This window comes from Folsomia candida, unplaced genomic scaffold, assembly GCF_002217175.1.
Source record: "Folsomia candida strain VU population unplaced genomic scaffold, ASM221717v1 Fcan01_Sc027, whole genome shotgun sequence".
NCBI classification, from domain to species: Eukaryota; Metazoa; Arthropoda; class Collembola; order Entomobryomorpha; family Isotomidae; genus Folsomia; species Folsomia candida.
This window is the reverse complement of record NW_019091219.1, coordinates 1,168,821-1,192,191: the sequence shown is the minus strand read 5'-3', so window position 1 is coordinate 1,192,191 and position 23,371 is coordinate 1,168,821. Positions and strand designations below refer to the sequence as shown.

General features: G+C 36.0%; 1 protein-coding gene and 1 long non-coding RNA gene across 2 annotated transcripts; one reads left to right on the top strand and one right to left on the bottom strand.

Annotated features, from left to right (window-relative positions):
* Positions 1–8,814: 8,814 nt before the first annotated feature.
* On the bottom strand, positions 8,815–11,237 carry LOC118438875. Its single transcript, XR_004837103.1, has 4 exons — positions 11,020–11,237; positions 9,714–9,836; positions 9,243–9,481; positions 8,815–9,156 (listed from the first exon to the last, which is right to left on the bottom strand). It is a non-coding gene; the product is annotated as an uncharacterized LOC118438875 (long non-coding RNA).
* A 1,703-nt stretch (positions 11,238–12,940) lies between these two features.
* On the top strand, positions 12,941–20,036 carry LOC110859646. The gene is made up of 5 exons (XM_022108614.2): positions 12,941–13,024; positions 13,153–13,203; positions 17,250–17,457; positions 17,907–18,278; positions 19,813–20,036. Exons 1-5 carry the CDS (start codon positions 12,976–12,978, stop codon positions 19,925–19,927), a joined length of 795 nt encoding a protein of 264 aa, XP_021964306.1. The 5' UTR covers positions 12,941–12,975; the 3' UTR covers positions 19,928–20,036.
* Positions 20,037–23,371: the final 3,335 nt, after the last annotated feature.

Sequence of the window (23,371 nt, the reverse complement as noted above, 5' to 3'; positions counted from 1 at the left end):
TCACTGAGAAACAAAGTATCGAATGGCATTCTTAAGGATGGGTACAGATTTCAAAAAGTTTTGAGATAGAATGAAACAATTTTGTTTACGTTGTGTGAATGTAGTGCTATTTCGTAAACATGTGACAAATTGCGACGGAAGAGATTACCCTGATTTCATGCATTGCACCCTTCCTTTTGAATTGTGTAATATGAGTACTCAGGTCGGTAAAAGAATGCATTTCATTTCTTTGTGACAAATAAATGAGCCGTGCACAACGAACGTGTATAAACCCGTGTTTCATGATGAAATCTGTTATCTTCATTCTAAAAGATAATTTTGCCTTGATGGAAAGTAAATACGTGTGGTTTCAATTCGCAATTAACAAATTAATAAATTAACTAATCAATTAACTAATTAATCCAGAGTAGCGTAAACTTCGTGAAGGTTAAACTTAGCAGGGATTTTGTGTAGTTTGCATGGAAAAAATTCGGGATTCCATTTACTGCTTGAAAAGCAATATATCAACGCGTGTTACCCAATTATTCTGTAGTACATACATATAATATAATCTATATTATTATTAATATAATATAATTATTAATAATAAGTGTATTTTATATTCAAACTAAATTAAAATTTGTTAACAAAAAAAAAAAAAAATCTATATTATAATTCCGAAAAATCTGTCCCGTGAAATTTTCCGGGACATTCCTGCATTCTGATTGGCTGTTGACATTTCTGCTTCGCCAATCAGGGAGCAGATACGAATTATGATTATGATTACGATTACGATTATGGTTATGATTATGATTATAATTATGGTTATGATTATAATAAAAAAAATTCTCTAGCAACGTAAAAAAATTCCTTAGCAACGTCGAAAAAAATTGTTTAGAAACGTTAAAAAATAATTTCGTGCGGCCCGTCTTCAGGACGGGCCGCACGGCGTGAATGGAAGCGTTCTGCAAGCGGCTGACCACCATGGTTTGCGTGAGCTCGGTGGTGATTAACGGGTGGATTCTTGGAATAGTGCTGAAGACTAAGAAGCCCAGGTAAGTTTTTTAACATACTAAAAGGTTTTGCGCTGAATTAATGTGATATGACATTACAAATTAATATGTTTTTCGGACGTTTTACTCTTTTTTTCCAAATTACGAAATATTTCATCCAAGTTTTAGGAGAAAGTAAGATTACAGTGCGTGACCATTTGGTATGGGGTAGATTTTTAATCTCACTCTACCCCAGTTCAATGTAATTTTATACATATTGCTAGAATGTCATCAATTTCAAGAGCTTTTAGATAAATTCTACCTGTTGTACTTTAATATTATTGTTTGGTATTACGAAAGTTTCGTTTTTAAGCGCTCTTTTGCCATTTCGCATAATAAATTTGTTCTCAAATATTCATTCATCATTTTATTAAATGAAAATGAGATGCAGTGCCAAATTTGCTAAGAATTCAGTTTAATGTGTTTTTGAATTGCGAAACGATACATTTTAGACTTTGCAAAAGTTTGTCTCAAAGTTCCCTTGTTTGGAGACTTTGTGGATATGTTTTTAAAGGTTGCAGATAAAGCCTATCATCTTATCGATGACATTTATACAATAGTTATCAAACTTTCGATCTATTTTTGGTTTACAGATGCATCAACATCTTAATCGCGAACTGGTCTCTGCTGACCATTCTGGCCTCGTTGCTGTCCATGTTTGACATTGGGGAGGGATCGCGTCTCATCACGAATTGCACAAGCTTCATGTGTCCGCTGCTCTCCTTCCTGAGAAGTAAATACCATACTAATCACCTCCATTTTGTACACTCTTAAAAATAATGCTACGATTTTGAAAAGTTCATACAATAATGCGTTTCAAAAATAGTACTTCATTGGGAATTAATTCAATTTTAAAATTGGCAAAAATTATCAATTCTTTTTTAATTTATTTACACTTCGGAAATAAATAGACGAATGTCTCAGTTCATGCCACGGATTAACACGTAGATAAAACTGAATTATGAACTCAACTTTCTCACCTTTCTTCACGGCTATGAAATTATTGCAAACGAATGTAATCAAGGGGTGAGGCCCGTCATACGTCAAACTGTAGATGATATTGTTTTTGCCCGTCAAATATTTGCTAAACTTGACACCTCTGATACATTCTCGCCGTTTGTGACCTGTGACCTCATCTACTCAAGCGTTGCAATTATAAACTGATATCATATTCGTGTTTAGCGTTGAAATTTATCTCATTGAGTTTTACCGTTGCAAAATCTGTCCAAATTAGCATATTTGATGCGTTTTCTCATTTTACCCTAATTCGCGGGGAAATTAATGTGGCGGTAAATTTCTGCTGGCTCATAGTTCATGGTACGAAAAGGGTGGCAAAGATAGGGCTCTCGCCATGGGGTGTTGATCACTTGGTAGTTTCGTACAGGAGCGGTCGAAAAATACGTTTTGAAATCTGAAATTGTTGTGGAATGCGCCAAATATATCTAGCCACATGCCACAAAAGTTTCATAAGTTTTCATTGGAAAATAAATTTCGTACACGATTTCAAAGCGAGGAAGTCGGGAAACGAGTTTTTTGTAAGTACGAAAATCTGAGCGACAAAGACTCGAAGAAGGCTTGGCTACATTTCAACAGGGAAGGGTGTGGCCATGCAAAAATTAGGATATACATAAAAAAGTATGGAGAACCCGAAAATGTAAACTTCAAATAACCACCATTTGAAAAAAAACCATCATATCGACCCCTCAAAAGTTAAAAACGATTGAATCGTTTTTTGAAAATTCTCCATCCACGTCAGTGCCTGATGCGGCCATGAAGTCAAAGATTAATACAAACCACTTGTATCATATTAAGCACTATAAAATGGGGGTCAAAGCGTATGCAAAGAAATCTCCAACAACACATACGGGGTCTGAAGAAAAAATGATAATCGCACGACCTCCGAAGCTTTACAACAAAAGTTCTCCAAAAATGTTGGTCATTCACGACTAGTCCTAAGTCCTTAAAAACGTGACAGAAACTGCAGGAAGGCAATTTTTTCATGGGAAATATATCTCTCAACTGAAAACCGGAGAGAAATTAAAAATTTTTTCGAAATTTCTCAAAAAATCTCAGGTTTGCCTGGCGTTCCGTCAGTTTGGGCATGTTTCGTACCCCTCAGTTCCGTTCGGCTGTGAGGAAGCACAGATTCATTTTCGGAAATGTGTGACCGTTTGATTCCTCTCATCAATGGGTATTATAAAATGTACAATGCAATTTTTTTGACCGCCCTGGGACAAATCCACAATCCAGGAACAACTATCCAGGAAGAACTCGAAAAAAAAATCAGTTTGACGTCGAAAAATGGAAACCTTACATACATCCCTCATCTTAACTCAATAAAAAATGTAGGCTACATGTTAGAAGTAATACTCCCAGCTTTGGGAAACAGTAGTTGATGAAAGAAAATTTTGGTTCCGGTAGCAGAAAATTTACAATGAAGATGCAAAGTCTTCGAAAAATTAATAATGACGGACATGATGAAAAATGTTAAATATGAGATGGATAATATACTTAAGTCTTATTTGTTCGCGGATCTGGGTAGTCAGATGTATTTATAATATTAAACACAAATTTGAGATTTCTGGAATTGTTTTTTAACTATTTGTATCCCAAATTGCTAGTGATCAACTTCCCATGGCGAGAGCCCTATTGAGCCCCTCAAAAATAATGTTGGTTTTAGCATTTTATCCTTGGTCACACCCGCTGGACAAACCGATAATTCATTTCCGAATGGCTTATCTAAAATAAATTGCGTTTGGGAATAACATATGTAAACATAAAGTTAATCGAAGGTGGTCATAACCATACCGCCTCTGTTTACGAAGGGGTGTGGTCTAGCACGCCCATCTTCGAAATTGACCCTTGTTTTTATGTTCCAAATTTCCTTATGTTACATCTTTCTTATGTTATTGCGTTAACAGACAGACGGACGGACAGACGGATATAGCCATGTTATAAACGGGTTTCATTCCTTTAATAAATATTACTTACTTACTTACTAGGTATGTTACATTCAGTCTAAAATTTTGACAAAATTATTATTCTTAAATATATTGAATAAGGAATTAATAATATATTCTCTAATTAACTGAATACAATCGAATTAATCAATGGCAAAGGTTAAGTTACAGATCAAACTTTACTCTGTAGATATAATAGTTTGCATAGTATAGAATTCCGACTGAATTAACGTTGTAAACGGGAAACATCACTTTTAAGAGTGTGCACTTTCATTCCAGAAATGAAATGAGAATTGTAGCATTGCGTAAAAAAGTGTCAAGTTGACCAAGAGAATGTCACTCAAAGAGGCAAAAACAACACTTGACTTTGTGATATTTGATTGTTTTTTTTTCAGCCTGGTTCACGAACATGTATCCGTTGGAAGTGTTGTCCCTCGTGGCGGAGGCCTGCCGTCAGCTTGGGCCTCGTTTCGATGCTGATGGGAGTCATCTCACCGTTCGGAGAATTCTGACCTGTTGGCTGCTCGCTGGACTGGGGGCGGTACAGGCAGGATTGGGGACGGAATACGCGATGGGGAAATGTGTCAAGGTGAGTGAGAGTTGAACAATGAGGAGAAGATGATGAGAGCAGAATTTCGGGTGGAGGTGACCACTTGAGAGGAAAAAGGGGGGAGAAAGTGGTTTCTGGCAGCTACATATTTTTATGTATGTACAAGAAATGTGGGACACAAGAAACTCTGCCTCGATGAAGAAATTCTTTCATAAAGCGCATGGCGCATGTTTCTTGCGCTTTCTTGCAACTTATTACAGTTGCATGTATTTTTTGCAGTTTTTAGTACTTTCATGCAGTTTGTTGCATGGCTTGTAATTTATTGCACTTTCTAGCACTTTGATGCGGTTTCTTGCAGTTTCATGCACTTTCTAGCTACTTCATGCATTTCTTGCGTTTTGATGCAGTTTCTAGCTGTTTCATGCAGTTTCTTGCGGTTTCTTGCAGTTTCATGCAGTCTCATGCCCCTTCCTGCACTTTCCTGCAGTTTCTTGCGGTTTCTTGCAGTTTCATGCAGTCTCATGCCCCTTCCTGCACTTTCCTGCAGTTTCTTGCGGTTTCTTGCAGTTTCATGCAGTCTCATGCCCCTTCCTGCACTTTCCTGCAGTTTCTTGCGGTTTCTTGCAGTTTCATGCAGTCTCATGCCCCTTCCTGCACTTTCCTGCAGTTTCTTGCGGTTTCTTGCAGTTTCATGCAGTTTTTAGCTGCTTCATGCATTTCTTGCATTTTGATGCAGTTTCTAGCTGTTTCATGCAGTTTCTTCCGGTTTCTTGCAGTTTCATGCAGTTTCATGCACCTTCCTGTAGTTTCCTGCAGTTTCTTTTAGGCTCCTGCACCTTTTATTTCCTACATATATTAACTCGTAAGAAATGCAACGTACAGGAAACTCATTCCCGCCGCTATTGTACTTCCTACGGCGCGAGGTCAGTCGCATATTCCCTCCATTTTCTAGCGCCTGTTTGCATATTGAATTTCTTTTCTTGCATTGTAAGGAATGTAGCATACCCGCAAGAAATAAAACAAGGTCAAGTAACCATTTGCAAGAAATATACATATGATTTCTTGCAGCTGTTTTGACCTTCAACTGCAATAAATAGAATAAACTATGCCCCGCCGCTGTATGTAGAGGGTGGTTTAATAGTAAGGTTACAATGGAGACTTTTTCAATTGAAAAAATTCGTAAATTTCCATTAGTTACAGATTTGGGGTTGAGGTTTTATTAATTTTTAGCAAAATTTATGGAACACTGATGACAAAATTCTTAAAATATTGAATTTCAGAGGCAACATTTCGGTAACTAATGGAGATTTACGAATTTTTCCCATTGAAAAATTTTCCATTGTAACCTGACATTTTAACTACCCTGTGTGTAGATACTGAATACGGCTCGAGATGCGGCCTTTTTTGTTCCTTGCATTTTTTTTCGCTTCCTGCCTTGCAATATAAGAAATGTAGCAAACACGCAAGAAAATAAGCGATGGATGAGAAATTGGAGTGGAGTGGATTGGAATTTTGGAGGTTACTTAATTGCGAAATTCTTTTTCTCAGGTGGGTCTGGTTGGGAGCGAGGTGCTCGGCGGGGTGGTGGAGCTCTGGAGAGGTGTCGTGTTCCATGTCGGCGTCGGAGGCTGGATGATTCTCTGTAAGTTGAGTGTCGAATGATTAAAGTGTCTCAAGTGGATTGGAACACGGAAAGATTTGTCATATTGTAAATATTGAATGAGAGAAAGGCAGTGAAAGTATTCGGATAGTTTGCTCTTTTTTGTTTATAATTTATGTATAGAAACTAGGCAAAGCATTATGTTGTTCGGTTAGATTACAAAGGTTGCGAAGTTATCAAGTTTACGAGTGAATAGGATATGTGTAGAGCTCAATTGAATTGGGATAGCTATTTTTAAAATGATTAAATAAGTTTGAATAACGTCAAGTAATATGCAAAAATTCTGTGGTGTTTTGTTTTTGTTGTAGAATTTATGCAAGTTACATGCATACATACATAGGTATCTATGTATGTGATTTGGAGAAATTGCGAAAATTAAGTTTGCCGTAAAACAAGATTTTGTATAAGCTGCTGTAGATTAATGTATTTTCCTCATACGCAAATGAATTTTGTATTATCGTTAATTTAATTTGCAAAGTTTACAAGGCTAACGGGATTAGAATATTCTAAATGCAGGGTAACTTCATGGCGAGGTGTATGGTTACTAATGAGAATTTTTTAAGTTCAATCGTATAGATTGTTTTAATATGTTCACGCCTGACACGCGAGAAAATCTACGAAGTTTACGAAACTAAGAAATGTGCAGCATTTTGGGCAACAGTGTATAACTTAAAAACTAAACTTGCCTCTAGATTTTTAACATAAATGTGGAGCAAACTTGAAAACATTTTACGATTTAAAGTGTTTACACAATTCTGCATGAAATTCATAATTAAAATAATTAATTTTTATATTTCTTTGTAGTGATGTATAAAAATCGAGGCAAATTCACGTTCTTGCTCAAGGTGAGAAATACAATGTATCATTATTTATATACCGTACTTTCATTCACAACTTTGCCACGTTTATAATTTTTTTTAACTTTCTCTTGGTCAGTTCACTGGAAATTGGAAACTTTCCTCCCGCCTGAAACGGATCCGATTCCTGTTCATATACACGATAATCTTTGTCATCTTCTGGATCCCGTTCGGAATTGCTCTCTGTTGGTATCAGATCAACGAGGTGGGACCGGTCGTGCTGGAAATGAAGGAGAATGCGCCCCTTGCAAACCTCGCAAAAACCGGGTTCACCCTGTACATGGCTTACACACCGATGGTCATCTACTGGGCTGGGGATATCCGGTTGGAGGAAAAGTTCTGGGCGAAATTTTCCATGCAGAAGGCGTCCTTAGGAAAGGAAGCCGATGATGATGGAGAGGAAATGAGTGGGATATCGATGGTCACGATAAGGAAGTCATCCACATCGGAGGGAGAATCGGAGGAGGAGGAAGAAGATGAGATTGGCGTAGACTATGGAAAAATGCCAGAGCCGAAGATAGACGTGTGGAGACCGTTGACGATGGAGGAAAAGTGGCCATGTCCACACTGTCGGCATCTCGCTCAGCTCAGCGGGACGGAATTCCTTGTCTAGAAGTTTGGATAGAAATTTAGTATTTTGCACCTGCTCCAGAGTTTAATTAACTATATATGTATTTTTAGTTGAATTTAAATTGGAGAATGGAATGAGTACCTCTTCTGTAAAGGAGTACCTGTGTCGTAAATGATAGTCTGTTCTATAAATGAATGCCTAATTTATAACTGAGTCTGTCATGCAAATGAGTACCTGTCTTGTAAATTAGTATATATTAAGTGAACGAATACCTGTCCATTAAATGAGTCTGTCCAACAAATGAGTGGATATTGAAGTAATGTGATTGAGTATATTTTCTGTAAATGAGTCAGTTTTACAAATGAGTACCTATTCTGTAGATGAGTATATTTTTTGTAAATTAGTCTGTCCTACAAACGAGTATGTGCCATGTAAAGGAGTACCTGTTCTGTAAGTGGGTGGATGTTCGATAAATGACTTTATCCTGACTTCTTGATTGAAATACGAGTCTATTTGTGTGCCTGAAATTTTTCATTGTTCCTGAATCTAAATACCTTGTCTGTATGCTCGATTAAGTAAAATGTAGTCATGGTAAAGTATACAAATGTGCTATATGTATAATGTGCTATAGATATATAATTGGATATTATATTCTACATAATATATAAGAGCGTGGTCTGAAGTAATCAAGATCTGGGTATGCGTAGATATGTCGTCCACGATTACATTATACATACACCGAATATTATGCGGTCACAAGTATAATCAGAATGATAAAATATATGCTTGCATCTACGACCAGAGTTATAAATTTACAGGGAGTGGTTAAAGAGTTGGTAAAAAACTTATTTTTGGTTTAGATTACATCGGTGGTAAATTTAAATCAAGTCGATGCTAAGTCTGACCTTGACCGCATAATCAGTTGTTTCTGGCTATAATCGTAACTACTTTGATCTAATTTCTAATCTTTGATCTAATCACTTTGAGTGAATTTCACTACTTGTCCCAGTTTCGTATATGTGTAAAATTAGAAAGAAATCGAGAAATGAAAGCAGTTCGAGAAAGCTACAATAATATAACATGTCCCTAACACTAGTACTAATCTACTAGTTCTCCTGGAGGGGAAGCTTAATGAGACATAAATCCAATGCAAAAGACCGACTCAACATGATTTTTTGCGTTTAGCGTTATTTACATCTGTATAAGTATGCATTTGCAGATGTAGGTTAGTGAATATAATTAAAATTGCTGACACCTTAAACAAGTGTTGAATAGATATTTATAATTAACTTGTCATGTAGTTGGTGAATATTTTATAGATTATCTGTAGATGTGTAATTATGGATTGTGGTGCTTGTTGATTATACAATTCGTATCCCATCATGTGAAATTACTTTAGGTGATTAATTAACTCATGTCCAATTAATCTATTTATCTTGTTCCAATATGATCTCGTTATCGAGAGCAATTTTCCTTCTTGGGGTTCACACGCTTCTCATAGTTTGTTGGAAGGTTGACTACGTATTCCTGAAATTTTTTGGGAAATTTAGACTTGAAATTTATAAAAATATTTTGTGAATTACATGCTAAATTGTGTATTTATTTTTTTAAACCTTAAGAGGAATACGTTGTTTGGGTTGGCCCGTACAGAATACGTAACGTTTTCCGGATAGCCCACCTTTCTCAATGGTGGAGCCGTTTTTGGTCCAGTTCAAATTTCGAATCATACCGCCAACCGTGTTTGCTAGGGTGGGTTCCGGATGAGAAATGAAAATACCGTCAAGAACCTTTGTGGTACGTATAGTTTTTAATGTGAAGCGGATTGTCAGGGCATTAAGTCGATTGGTTTCCCCTGGAAAAAAAATATTTCCCAGACAAATTAAGATTGAAGAGAGTTGACTAAATGTTTTAAATAATTTGGTTAAATTATCGTCGTAAGTAGTTTACTGATTACAATTATTATGTATATATTTATGCATTCACTATTAAAATCTTAATCACATGAAATAAAAAGTAAGATAATTACCACAAAATCAAAAATGGATTTTGAAAATATGAATTTATGCATATGGGTGCATGTTTACCTGCTGGGTGTACTCGGCGGTACAATGTGCAGCTGTGGTGAAGGATTCCATATGTGGGGAACGCCGTGGAAAGGAGAAATATTTTCGCCCAACAGGACATCGTCCGAGTCGTTTTGTCGTTAACTGAAAAAGTAATGGGGAAAAAATGGGTTTATACATTTATTAAGTAGCGTCAGCTACTTATTGTGATCGTTTTGTCCGTCCGTCCGTCCGTCCGTCCGTCCGTCTGTGAGCAGGATATCTCCAGAACGGGTCAATATAATCAAACCCCGTTTTCGCCATTGTGCTTCTAATTTTTAGTTCTCGGTCGACTTCGAAAATTGGGTCAATCGGACCACACCCCACCGCGCCAGGGGGTGTGGTCCAAATTAAATTTAACATTAATTTTCATATGGGGTGTCATTTTAAAGGAAATTTCAGCACGAATTCAATGGCGTTCAAATTTTTGACCTTGTGATCTTAAGGACGAGGTCAAAGGTCAAAAAATACATAACTGTCACATGGGGTATCATTTTGAAGGAAATTTGACTGCGATTTCAAGAATGTTAATATTTTTGACCTTATGACCTTGAGGACGAGGTCAAAGGTCAAAAGATTCATAATTTGTCATATGGAGAATCATTTTAAAGGAAATTAGACTGCGATTCCAAGGACGTTAATATTTTTGACCTCATGATCGTTGGTACGAGGTCATATACGGATACTTTAAAGGAAACTTGAATCGGTCTGACGCTACTCATTTACATTCGTTTGGAGGGTTTATTTATGAACCTTCATGCGAAATTAAGAAGAAAGTTATCGTAATGTTTTTAAACATGCTGATAAATGGGGGAGTTTAAAATTTCCGTGCCATATAAAGTGTCACATTGACACCATGTTGCAACGAAACAATCTATTTGGATAGATTAATAGAATCCAAGCTAACTTTGCCGAACGCAATATTCAGACTGTGGTTAAATAGTATATTTTTGAAGCTTTATAAAGTAACAAACTCTAAAAAATATGAGTCAAACGTGGAAAGGGATGGATGTTAATATTCCGTATTTTATAGGAAATCACGAATTAAGACTTTAATTAATTGATGTAAGGTATAATTATGAAATCGACAGGGTACCCAAGAGAAATTTTACTAAACAACATCTAAACTAATTCTATGGATGAAATAAAGTGAAAATAGATGACACCTATTTTCACTTTATTTCATCCATAGAATTAGTTTAAGCCAAAATCTCATTTTCCCCCTTCTACACCCCCCGTGGGGTGTGTGGTTATCTGACAACCTTGGGATATACGTACATATACATACCCTGACACAGGTGGCAGGTTGATCAGACACTCGTTTCTATGGATTGTCACATGTTTTTCTTCAAGCCGAGTGCACCTCATCCACTCAACACCTCATCCAATCCCCGTGTGTTTGACCGTAAATTTGTTGGCCGGCCTGCCCAAGGTTGGCTGGGTATGGTAATAATTTAACTTAATACCATTAATTTTAACGCCATAAATAATTTGTGTTGCTTAACTGGAAACTAAACTAGCTTATACTTATATTAATAGTTAGGTATCTAAATTTAAACGACGTGACTTTACTTGAGTGGAGTTAGTGAGTAATCAGGTTTGGTTAAGTACGATATGAATAAATGTTGACCTAACCAAATGCAATTTCAAATGCCTAATTGTAATAATCTAATGTTGAAGTGACAGAAGGAGAGATGCAAATGATAAGGCCAGGTTGCCAACACTTATCAATCTATTTAGGCAGGGGGGACATTGCACTAAAAATGAGCTGCTTTTTGTTACTTCTTCCGTTTTCAGAACGATTATCAATTTACACGCGAGGATTGAGCACGCTTTTAGAAGGTGTGGTTTGAGTAGGACCATACGATAGGTATTAATTATTCGTAGGATTAAGCACGTCAAGAATTGCGTATGTGAACATAGCAAAGAATGCGTATTTTCGATAGTCGAAGGCAAGTTATATAACATATAACCTTCAGACTTGCAAAGACATACCTATTTTTTAGGGTTGTACACAAGTGAAAGTCTAAACCAGACGTGTTCAAAAAACTGTTTTCATTCAAAATTCAGTCATCCCGATTTCTGACTGAACAATTTCATTCACACTCAGTCATTTTCTTTCAAATTCATTTAATTTCATTTCACTCCATCTGACTTCATTTCTGACTTCGGCCAATGTATTAAGCATATGGTGAAAAATGAAAGGATTGAGAAATCCTTTCATTCACAGTCACTCATGAAATGACGGACTCTTTCACTCATTTTCACTCAAATCACAGGAAATTGTCTATCATAATCAGTCACATGAATGAAATTGAACTGGTATGGTCTAACTTGGACTAACTTCGTTCCTAACAATTGCGAATTTTTTCAAGGTTCATCACAATTTTCTAGCGGGTTATGTCAAAGAATCCAGCCAAAAATCAGGAATCACAAGACGTTCCAATTTCCGTTGAATGACCCTTTAAAGAAAATTATTGAGGGTCAAGTTTACACATCCGCCTTGGTGTTAGCCCGTGAAGGATTAGCGAGTTAAAAATTACGCAAAAATTGAATTTTCCCGCTAATGTTTATCTGATCACGTGATTCCTAAAGTATTAAGTATAACTCGCTAAAAAATTCGGGGATAGCTTGAACAAATATTCCACTGTAAGCAATTGAGCTAATACAAACGTAATGCACAGACCATTTGCATGTGATTTGCATGTGATCGAATTGGAATAGAAAAGATAATCCGTGATCAAGTTAATGTCACTCATAAATAAAAGATATAAAAGTTATTTGCATAAGCTCCTAATTATGTAAATATTGTAGCGGGGGCTGCGGAACAGTTAGCACAATGCTCTTAGATAAGGACAGGTAATTTTCGTTGAACATGCTGTCCCCAAATTTTTCCACGTTCCGCCGACCCTGTATACATACCTACTTGCATTCTTTATTTGGACGCACTTTGCTTGCGTATGTTATAAGTTGTATATAAATATTTACATACGTGTTATGGTCTTGCTGGACTGGAACCGATCATTTATGACATTATTTACCTCATAAATTATATTAATCTTGCATCTAAACAGACATTAATTGATTGATTGTGATTTGAAAATGGATCGATGATGAAACAAACAATGGAGCCTTGCGTCACGGAAGAGATTGGAAATCCCGAACGTCGGGTATAAAACGGATGCGCCGTTTTTAACGAGGCAGTCTATCACGGAGTGAGCGAGTCACAAGAGCCTTTACAAATATGATCGCTTTGGCAGTTTTTCTTATTGCGGTGGTTGCCGTGGCGACGGGTAAGTAGGGTTTTTCACTGCTCCTTACTTTTTTAGCTGTATCGGAAATGTTGATAAATTGAATAAATTATTAAATTTTTGAATGGGATATTTTTCTATTGAATACGATCTGAATTCCGAAATCCTAGCCGACCGATCCGCTATTTTAGTCGATGAGGATCCCGCCCCAGTCGTGACAAGTAAGAAATATGTTTATTTTAGAATTTAGTATTTATATGGAATTCACAAGCATTTGGACATACTTATCAATGCAAATTACCTATGCAAGTCCGCCGGTAATGAAGTAAATAAACGCATTTGAAAAGTTTGGAGTGTAGAAAAGGGTGAACCCTTGTATCAATCATTATTCATAAATTTAAAAAAAACATGTTTTCAAAAGTTTAAAAATTCTTTAAAAATTGATCGACCCCATTTGCTACTGTACTTGAGGATATGTATCGCACGAGGGGTGTGATTATCAGAGGGCGGATATGTATGTATTTCTAACTTTTTCATACCAAACCAGATCGTACTTAAACTTCGTCTACTAATATCTCATCTAACTAGGGATACCTTTTCTATGATAGCTGAAAAATGAGTTCTAATTTAACTTTTCGTATGCACCATGATATGTTTCGATTACAAAGTGCAAAAATTTTTCTGCAAAACCAATTTGCTAATTTTTTAATGGCCTTCAAAGTTTGCGAAAGTGGGGGCGGAATAGGCGGAGTGGGAGTGTGTGGAGATGGGGGCGGTCGTGCCCCTCGCTATACACTACCACCACCCGTGACGGTCATTATGATCTGCGTGACACAAGGTAATCCATCAGCAACTTATATTTGATAAATTTAGTAACTTATATTTACTTTAAATTTAATTAAGTGTAAGAAAATTTAGTTAAGTGAATGAAAAAAATTGATGCATGTTCTTCCTCGACATTGGCTCTATTGACAAACTCGGCTTCAGTTAAATATTTGGTTATATTTCGCGACACAATTCTATGTTTAATCTTAAAATTATGGACCCCACTTGAACTAGCTTTGAATGGTAAAGATAACTCTTTAGATTTTATAATTCCCCAGCGTTTTAAATCCACTTCACCAATGTGTATTAGAGATTCTCTTGCAAAATTAAATCTTTCGAGCACAAAATTGTCTACATCTTTTAACTTCTTCAGTTTGTTGTCATTCTGGTCGATGTATGTCCTCATCCGAGAAATTGTTGCATAAGTTGTTATTTTAGGGAAACGTCGTCTAGTTTGAAACAATTTAATTGACTTAACACTGTTGTAAACTTTACAATCTTTAACATCTCTTCGAGATTATAATTATTATGTTCGATACTTTCAATCTCCCATTAATGCGATGACGATTCTTCGGAACTTGTGTCGGTTTGAGCAGCACTGTCACCGTAAATGTCAATTTCATCGTCACTGGCAATTTCCAATGCAACGAGCGTTTCAAATTACGGGTTTCAAAATTAAGTAAATTTTCGATTAAAATCAGTCCTTCACTTGCTAAATCGTTAAGATTTAAACCACTATCAATTATAGGTACCCTAGCAGTGTCGTATTTTAATTTTGGTAATTCTAGTAATAATTCGCACACTTTAGTGATTCTCGCCATATTTAGAGTGGTAATTGCTAATATGATTATTTAATTGAACAATTTTCAGCAAATTTTTAACAACAGAGAAAGAGCAGATGGCTAAAATAACAATAGGATTTAAGTATTTGGTGCGCAAACTGGGCATACTGATCTTACCACTTCGCACAATGCCATCAACATGCATCAATTTTTTTCATTCACTTAACTAAATTTTCTTACACTTAATTAAATTTAAAGTAAATATAAGTTACTAAATTTATCAAATATAAGTTGCTGATGGATTTCCTTGTGTCACGCAGATCATAATGACCGTCACGGGTGGTGGTAGTGTATAGCGAGGGGCACGACCGCCCCCATCTCCACACACTCCCACTCCGCCTATTCCGCCCCCACTTTCGCAAACTTTGAAGGCCATTAAAAAATTAGCAAATTGGTTTTGCAGAAAAATTTTTGCACTTTGTAATCGAAACATATCATGGTGCATACGAAAAGTTAAATTAGAACTCATTTTTCAGCTATCATAGAAAAGGTATCCCTAGTAAGTACGATTCCAAAAATTCAAACATGGTTTTACATATTTTACATATTATGGGGTTTTCGTACATACACATATTTTCATACATATTTTAAAGTTTTTCCCTACATATATGCATATACGCATATTTCCTTACATATTTCGAGCCTTTTTCTTAGTGAGGCAAATACCTGACAACGAAAAAATTTGCTAAGTATGCATTTACCCCACCCAAAAAAAGTGACATAAGTCGATATCTCGGCCACTTCTCAACCGATTTTGATGAAATTTTGCACAGATCATTGTTAGGTAATTTAGAAAAGATGTGCTAGTCGACTTGGCGAATGTTTGATTTTTACCCAAGTTATGTGCCAAAATGTGCAAAAATTTTCCCCTGAAAACATATTTATTTTTATTATTCATAAGTGGTGTATCTCAGGATGCTCGCTTATTGAAAATATTTTAGGCAAAGTCATTCCGGACATTTTAAGCGCAAAATGACCTAAATCGGTTGAGAAATAACGGCGTTATTCAAGTTTGAAAATCAAAAATTTAATAAAAATATTCAGGGTACCGATAATAACGGCGGTAGTGCAGTAAAACTAATGTCTTTGACAACCAACTACAAGTTTTAAATAAACAAGGCCCCAAAAAATGGGAAATCTTAGTGAGTCAGCGCAATCGCAGTTAAATAAAATTAGATTGAATAACTTTTGCATCACCTCTCTCGGGATAATTTTTACTGGGTCCACTGTAAATTTAGTTTTGCATACGCATGAACTCTTGCATTCATTAAATTAATTGAGATTACAAGATGACGTTTTTACTATTGAACGAGATTCTCGTTACGAGAAGTTGGCTAAATTAATCGAGATGAAATATAATTGTGAACTGCGAATTTTAAATTTAGAAAGATTTGATAATGTACAATTTCGATATATAAATTTGGATATCCTATTAATTCCTATGCTGATGAAATCTCCAGACCCTTTGAAAAAGGAGGTAATTATTCTAAATGATTAATTAATGCTTCAAAGAAAAATGATACCGAGAGCGGTGATGAAAAAATTATTCAATCTAATTTTATTTATTAACTGTGATTGCGCTGACTCACTAAGATTTCTTATTTTTTGGGGCCTTGTTTATTCTAAATATAAATATTTAAATATACGTTTCGAGTTTTTTTATGCAAATATATTTTTCTTCCTTGAGAAATTAAGAATTTCTCAAAATTACATTGTCATGATAATCGGTTGTCAATTCGTGTGAACGATGTGCCAATCCAATTTTCCGCATTTTTCAAGCCAAAAATTACTGTTCCGTCGAGTCAATAATAATCATTTTTTATAGTTTTAGTTTTCATGAAAATATTAAGTAGGTATGTATGAATGTGAAATTATTTTATGTCGATTTTCATGCAAGTTTTTAGCATGTAGTGTAATGTGAGAATGTTTAGCGGATTTTATGAATTTGTTCTCGAATGTTCTATTCTATTTTTAGAACCATTCTTTCTTTGTCTTTGGGCAGTGCGAGCCCGCAGTTTTTAGTGTATATTTGTCTGTGTGCGAGTAAGCACGTATATTCACATAGAATCTCTTGTACTGTACACATCATTCCTCTCCGGTTTAATAGTGTCAGTTGAATAAATATCGTAAATTGTTAATGATAAATGTTTGGTCAACCTAGTGCAATAATTTACAACTATTAGCACTACCCCTGAGTTATCGCGAGAATCACGACCGTACAATTACACTAGAAAACCTTGAAATGGAACTGGTCTCGCATTATTCGTCTTCGAATGACGATTTAAATGTAATTCTGACATAATTCAGTTATAAGAGTGGTAAAAATTTGAATCTTTTCAAATCTAGAACATATATATAAAGTAGGAAATTTCTGTTGGAAAATATTTTTTATGTGCATATTTTCGAAATTTTGAAGTACATATTACATCCATATTTTGAGGAATTTAAGTACATTATTATTTATTGTGTGATCATTTAAATAAGAGACTGCTCGCCATAAGCTTTGCATGTAAAAAAGTCTCTTCTTAAATGATCACACCATAAGTAAGAAGGCATTAATTTTAAAACTCATTTTTCCATTTTATTTCTTCGTTGTCTAGTTACCACATGTGGTGGAATGGTGAACACGTCTTCGGCCGCGATCAACTTCCAACTTGCGAGCTCAATTCCAGCAGGTCAGGCCTGCCTGTGGACCGTGCAAGCACCCTATGATGCAGTCCGATTTACCTTGAAGGAATCCGGCCTTGGAATGGGGGATCTAAAGTTGACCCAATTCATCCATGCTATTCAGGGATATCAATATAATGTGTACGGCGCAGTGAAAAATTTTAGTTATCCGGGTATAGCTTGAGCGGCAGAGTGAGAATTTAATGTAATTAGCACAGTGATATTTCAACTTAACGAGTAAGATAGTTCCTATAGTTGTAGGACCCGACTGTGATTATGGTTTAAGGACCAGGGCGAAATTTAATTTTCAGAAGTAGAGAGGAATTTTAGTTTAAGGGGCAGAGTGAAAATTTACTTTTATCATAATCTAACATTCTGGAAGCAGAAGGAAGGTCAGCAACTGTTGCTACAAAGTTAATATTGAGAGCATATGTAGCAAGCATGTACATAAGCTAAATTTGGTTTAAATCATTTATAAATTTGGGGAAAACGCTGTGATATGCCTGCTAGAGATTTTCTTAAATGCTTAATTTATTGAGCTTCTGAGTTAGTAAGGTGACATCAAACAATAATTTTACACATATTTATAGTACAGAAATTGGTGCGAACTACACCTACTCCGCCGGAACAGTTTTGGTTAGTCTAGTCACCGGGGCGGAGGCGAGCAGTGGCTTCAGCCTAGAGATGTACTCCAGCGGCGACCTTGACGTAGCTGGCGGAGGTTTCACGCACTACGAGACTTTCCTCAACTCCACCGGAGCCACAGCCTACCCGGGTAATGGACAGCCATATATGAACAACGAGCGTGCCGTAATAATCGTCAGCCCCAGCGATGCAGGCAGTCGCACCTTAACTTTCACCGGAATGGAATTAGAACAACCAAGTGGTTTTCATTGCCTTTACGATAAAGTCAAAGTCCTCAGCTGGTATGTGCCTTGGGGCCATTTGGTGACGGAAGAAATGTGAGTATTTCATCTCATTTGAAAGCAAATCTGATTTTTGTAAATTATTTATATTGAGCTGGTCCCAAACTGTCATCAGAAAGGCTGGATTTTTATGCATCCTTCATAATATTCGAACTCATCAGTGTCTTGGGAATGCAGCATGGCAACATCGTAACTCATTTTTGAAATTTGCGAAATTGAAAACATTTGTATTTTAAGGATATTTGCAAAACATGAGTTTGTAAATTTATATGATACTAATGTGGATATAACTATGGTGGAGGCATTTAAATTAAAGCCAATTTAGTTTATATCTTGCTGAGAGGTTTATTGGCCGACTTCGTAATGCTTAATAACATTGGAGACTAAAATTGGCATTACTTTACCAATTGTTTACCGATTTTCAAAATTGCTACTGTTTTGGAAAGCTCAGGTCAATTGGCGAAATATATATTTCCAGATTTTTCAAATTCGACCACACCCTCTCGAGCTTAAGGTCACAATTTCAAAAAATACATAAAATACAATTGCTGCGTACACCGGAATTTGAAAGCACAAAGATCGAGTTGCATGTCGAAAAAATACCTCGACCCCCTGGACACTCTGAACATGACATGGTTTCATTGAAATTTTAAAGTTTCTGAGAATCACACCCATTGAGGGGTGTGGTTCTAAAATTTGGATTACTCTGTCGGAATCCCCTAGTCGAGCTGAGAAAAATGATGTGTCACATGACGTAGTTTCGTTAAAGTCGAAAAGTCGCCGAGAACCACACCCACTGGGGGTGTGGTTCGTAAATTTTAAGTGTTCAGTCGTATGTCCTCATAATCCTGAGAAAAATGATATATCACATGACATGGTTTCATTGAAATCGAAAAGGCGCCTTCGGGCACACCCACTGGGGGTGGGGCATATGACCCATTGAATATTGTTCAGAGTGTCCAGGGATCCAGGTATTTTTTCGACATGTAACTCGATTTCTGTGCTTTCAAATTCCGGTGTACGCAGCAATTGTATTTCATGTATTTTTTGAAATTGTGACCTTAAGTTCGAAGGGGTGTGGTCGAATTTGAAAAATCTGGAAATATATATTTCGCCAATTGACCTGAGCTTTCCAAAACAGTAGCAATTTTGAAAATCGGTCAACAATTTGTAAAGTAATGCCAATTTAAGTCTCCAATGTTATTTAGCATTACGAGGTCGGCCAATAAACCTCTCAGCAAGATATAGACAAAATTGGCTTTAATTTAAATGGCTCAACCATAGTTTGATGTCGATTCCATGGATTTCTATAATTTTACTCGATGGTGATGACGGTGAGGGTAAACTAGCGAAAAATACCCTCCGATTTATAATAAAAATTGTAAACTCGAAGATTTCATAAGTTATGTTGATCTAATCCATTACGAGATATTGGAAGCTAACGTAAGTACTTTAAATATTTACGAGATACGATTTGAAGTATGTACGAGTATTTTTCGGAAAATTAGAGTATAGTGCTGTGTGATTTATAACAAATTTACCTAATTAATAAATTTTTGTGCAATTACAGACTTTGTAGATCAGAACTTCCACCCCCTATCATGTTGGATACAGGTCTGGCAGTTATCCTTTTCACAAGTGACAGTAGCGTTACTCGCGGAGGCTTCGCGTTCAACTGGATGTAAAATTATTTCAATTTCAATAAAATTCCAAATCTATATGTCCCTGTTAGATTCTTCACTTGTATCCTTCTTTCGAAATAAATAATAACATTGTGCATAATCTGTAATGCAATCATTATCTGCAATCATTAATCATAATCATTCTGCACATAGCTACAATACATGCTCTTCTGATTATTCAAAATTCATTAACGCTACATTTTTAGTACTTTGTAGTATATTATTTGTGTAAAACTACCAAATTGACGCCTGTAAGAGTAAGAACGTTATCATGAGAGAATTATGCCTGAAAGCGGTGGAAATATATTCCAAATGCGCAAACTTTTGCAAAAATGGAGATAGCTTCATACAGCTATCGCATATTAACACTGTCCAGTATTTCAGCACTGCATCTGAGCAAATACAACCCTACTCAATTTTTTATGCTTGTTTGCGACAGAAGTTATTGTAAGGACTCTGTGTATTAGAAGGACATGCCGTGCGTCACCTTATCCATGGTTACTATCCCATTGCTGGATTAGATTGGTTTGGTCAACGCTGGATTATCCAAGTAAACAATTTCCAGCGTTTAGTTGGCTTAATTAGAATTGTCTACGCATTTCACTATTAAGGTTTCTTTTCCACATATGTTAGCATTATGTTACTCGCTTTCCCGTTGGATAATATTTTTGTCAGCAAGATGTAAACTAATTAAGTTAGGCACACCTGCAGATTCCATACTCTGTTAACAATAATGTTACCCTTTTAAAGAGTAAATAAACTCTAAATTGTGTATAAGTTAACTATTACAAAATCCAGAGTGTACTTTGACCTTTATCAAGCCATTGTGCCTCTGGGAAAACAGAAGGTTGTTTCTGGTAGAATTTACTTAGCAAAAATGTTGCATTATTCGTAAGAGTATGTAAGAAGATCTCGGATTAGGGAGTGGGGACTGAGCCATAATCTCTCATTTGAATTATGACATGTAACGTATAGCCAGCCAGTCAGTTTTGTAAATGGTTGGATGAACCTGATTAAGTGGTCGACACCGTAAGATTCCTAATTGAATCTCCCGAAAATCAGTTTGAACCAGATTTGGTTAAAGTGATATTAAATAATTTTGCAGATCAGATTACATGTTGACATTGCTTTACCTGCGGGAAAAATTAGCAGTACCGTTTTGTAATGTTGTTGCATTGATAAATTTATCACTGAGCAACAAAGTGCTACCATCTGGTAAGAAGTTATTCCAAATCAACTCCAATAGAGTTGGACCCATCTGGCTTTAGCATACGCATAACATGGCATTCTTAAGAATGCGTACAGATTTCAAACAGTTTCTAGAGTGAAACAATTGTTTACGTTGGGTGAATGTAGTGATATTTTGTGAACGTGTAAATTGTAACGGAGGAGATTACAGTGATTTCATGCATTGCAGCCTTCCTTTTGAATTGTGTAGTATGAGCACTCATGTCGGTAAAAGACTGCATTTCATTTCTTTGTGACAAAAAATGGGTCTTGCATTACGAAAGTGGTGTATTTGGGTAGAAACCCGTGTTTCCGCATGCCATAAATGTTATCCTCATTTTTAGGATACTTTTGCCTTGTTGGAAGGCATATGTGCTCTCGCAATTAACAAAACAATACATAAACTAATAAATAAATTCAGAGTAGCGTAAACTTGGTAAATGGTTAAGCTAGCCAGGATTTTGTGTAGTTGAGAGCAAATTCGAGATTCCAGTTACTTTCAAATGAGCAACATCATTTCAACCTGAATGGCAGAATTTTTCGGTAATACATTAATATAATGTAGCTATTAAAATTCATACATATGTAATATAAACAATATTACTTATTATTAATATACATATTAATATATTACATAATCTGGTACAATGATATTCTGTAATTTTGTTAAAATCAAATCTAAAAATTTCCTTCAAGGAGGAGGTAAAATTTGTCTGATACGTTTAACCATTTATCGTTCCAATTAAATTAAAATTCTCTAGCAGTTTTAAGTTCATCCCATGCTTTATGCACGTTCCCCGATGTGTGAGGCACAAAGCGTCAAAGCTTTCAGAGTCGAACGAGTGGGGATGTGTGAAAGGGACGCGTTCAATGTCACACAACGCGTACGTAGGTATTAATTGAGGTGGGCGGAGAAAGTGTGGCGAGAGAAAGCTGGATCTCTCCTCTGTTTTTCCCCTTCCGCATCTTTGTCCTTGTGTAGATGAGTGGAGACCGTGGAGGGGAAGAGACGCTGGATTAGTTTTCACTGTTTTTTCATTCGTTTGTACATAGTTTTACCTGAGATTGTTTATTATACTTGATTCGTGTGGAGAAAATGGAAGCGTTTTGCAAGCGGTTGACCACCATGGTGTGCGTGAGTTCGGTGGTGATTAACGGGTGGATTCTTGGCATCGTGGTGAAAACAAAGAAGCCCAGGTGAGTTGGTCAATTTAGAAGTTTTGGACTTAATTTGACTGACATAGTTTAACTGATAAGTTAGGTCACGAGTTTTGGTTATTAATATTGTATTTATTTAAATACATCATATAGTTTTTCGCATTTTTCATACATTTTGTATGATAAAATTGAGACAAATGTCAACCAAGTTTTAGGGGACAGTAAGATTACACAGCACGAGGTATTGCTGTGGGGTGGATTTTTAATCTCATCTCACCCTAATTCAATGTCTCATACTGGAAGTTTCTAAAAGAAAATCAATTTCACGAGTTTTCAAATAAATGCAACTTTCACACTTTCATATTAATTAAAGTTGTGATATTATAAAAGGAACGACTTGTAGGAAATGAGTGTAAATTTGTCATTTTTCGTTATAAATTGGTTTACAACCCAGATAACAGGTCGCTATGAATTCGCTTAGAGAATTCGCAGAGAATGTCGCGTTAAAACAGAGAACTCGAATTCTCTCAGATTTCGTTATTATTCTCGTATCGAATTCGCATCGAATTCGGTAATTATTCGTATCTAAATTCGATATTACGCTCATTTCAGAATTCGTAATGAATTAGACTCGAATTCTCAGAGAATTATTCTATCGAATTCGAAACGACTTCACTATGAATTCTTAAACGAATTCGCTGTTATTGTAGTGAGGAATTCTCCCCGATTTCGATAGGAATTCTTCTTACAGGAATAGGAGACTATAAACTGTTCGCCTTGAATCTCGAATTCGTAAATAATTCTTAGAGAATTCACTGTGATTTCTCTCTTTCACGCTGTTATTGTATTTTTAAGTAATTTTAGCTGCCACATTCAAATCTTTCCTCATGGGAAGGAGACGACTTTTTCAGTTGAGTGCTCGCTACAAAAGAAGACTTGTAAAAACACCAAGTGAAATTTTCGAGGAAAATTTCGATAGTGACCTAGTCCAGGCCGAAAGGGAAAACATTTATTCCGAACAAGTGTTCGAGGAAGATCTGGAAGAAATTGAAGTCGGAAGTA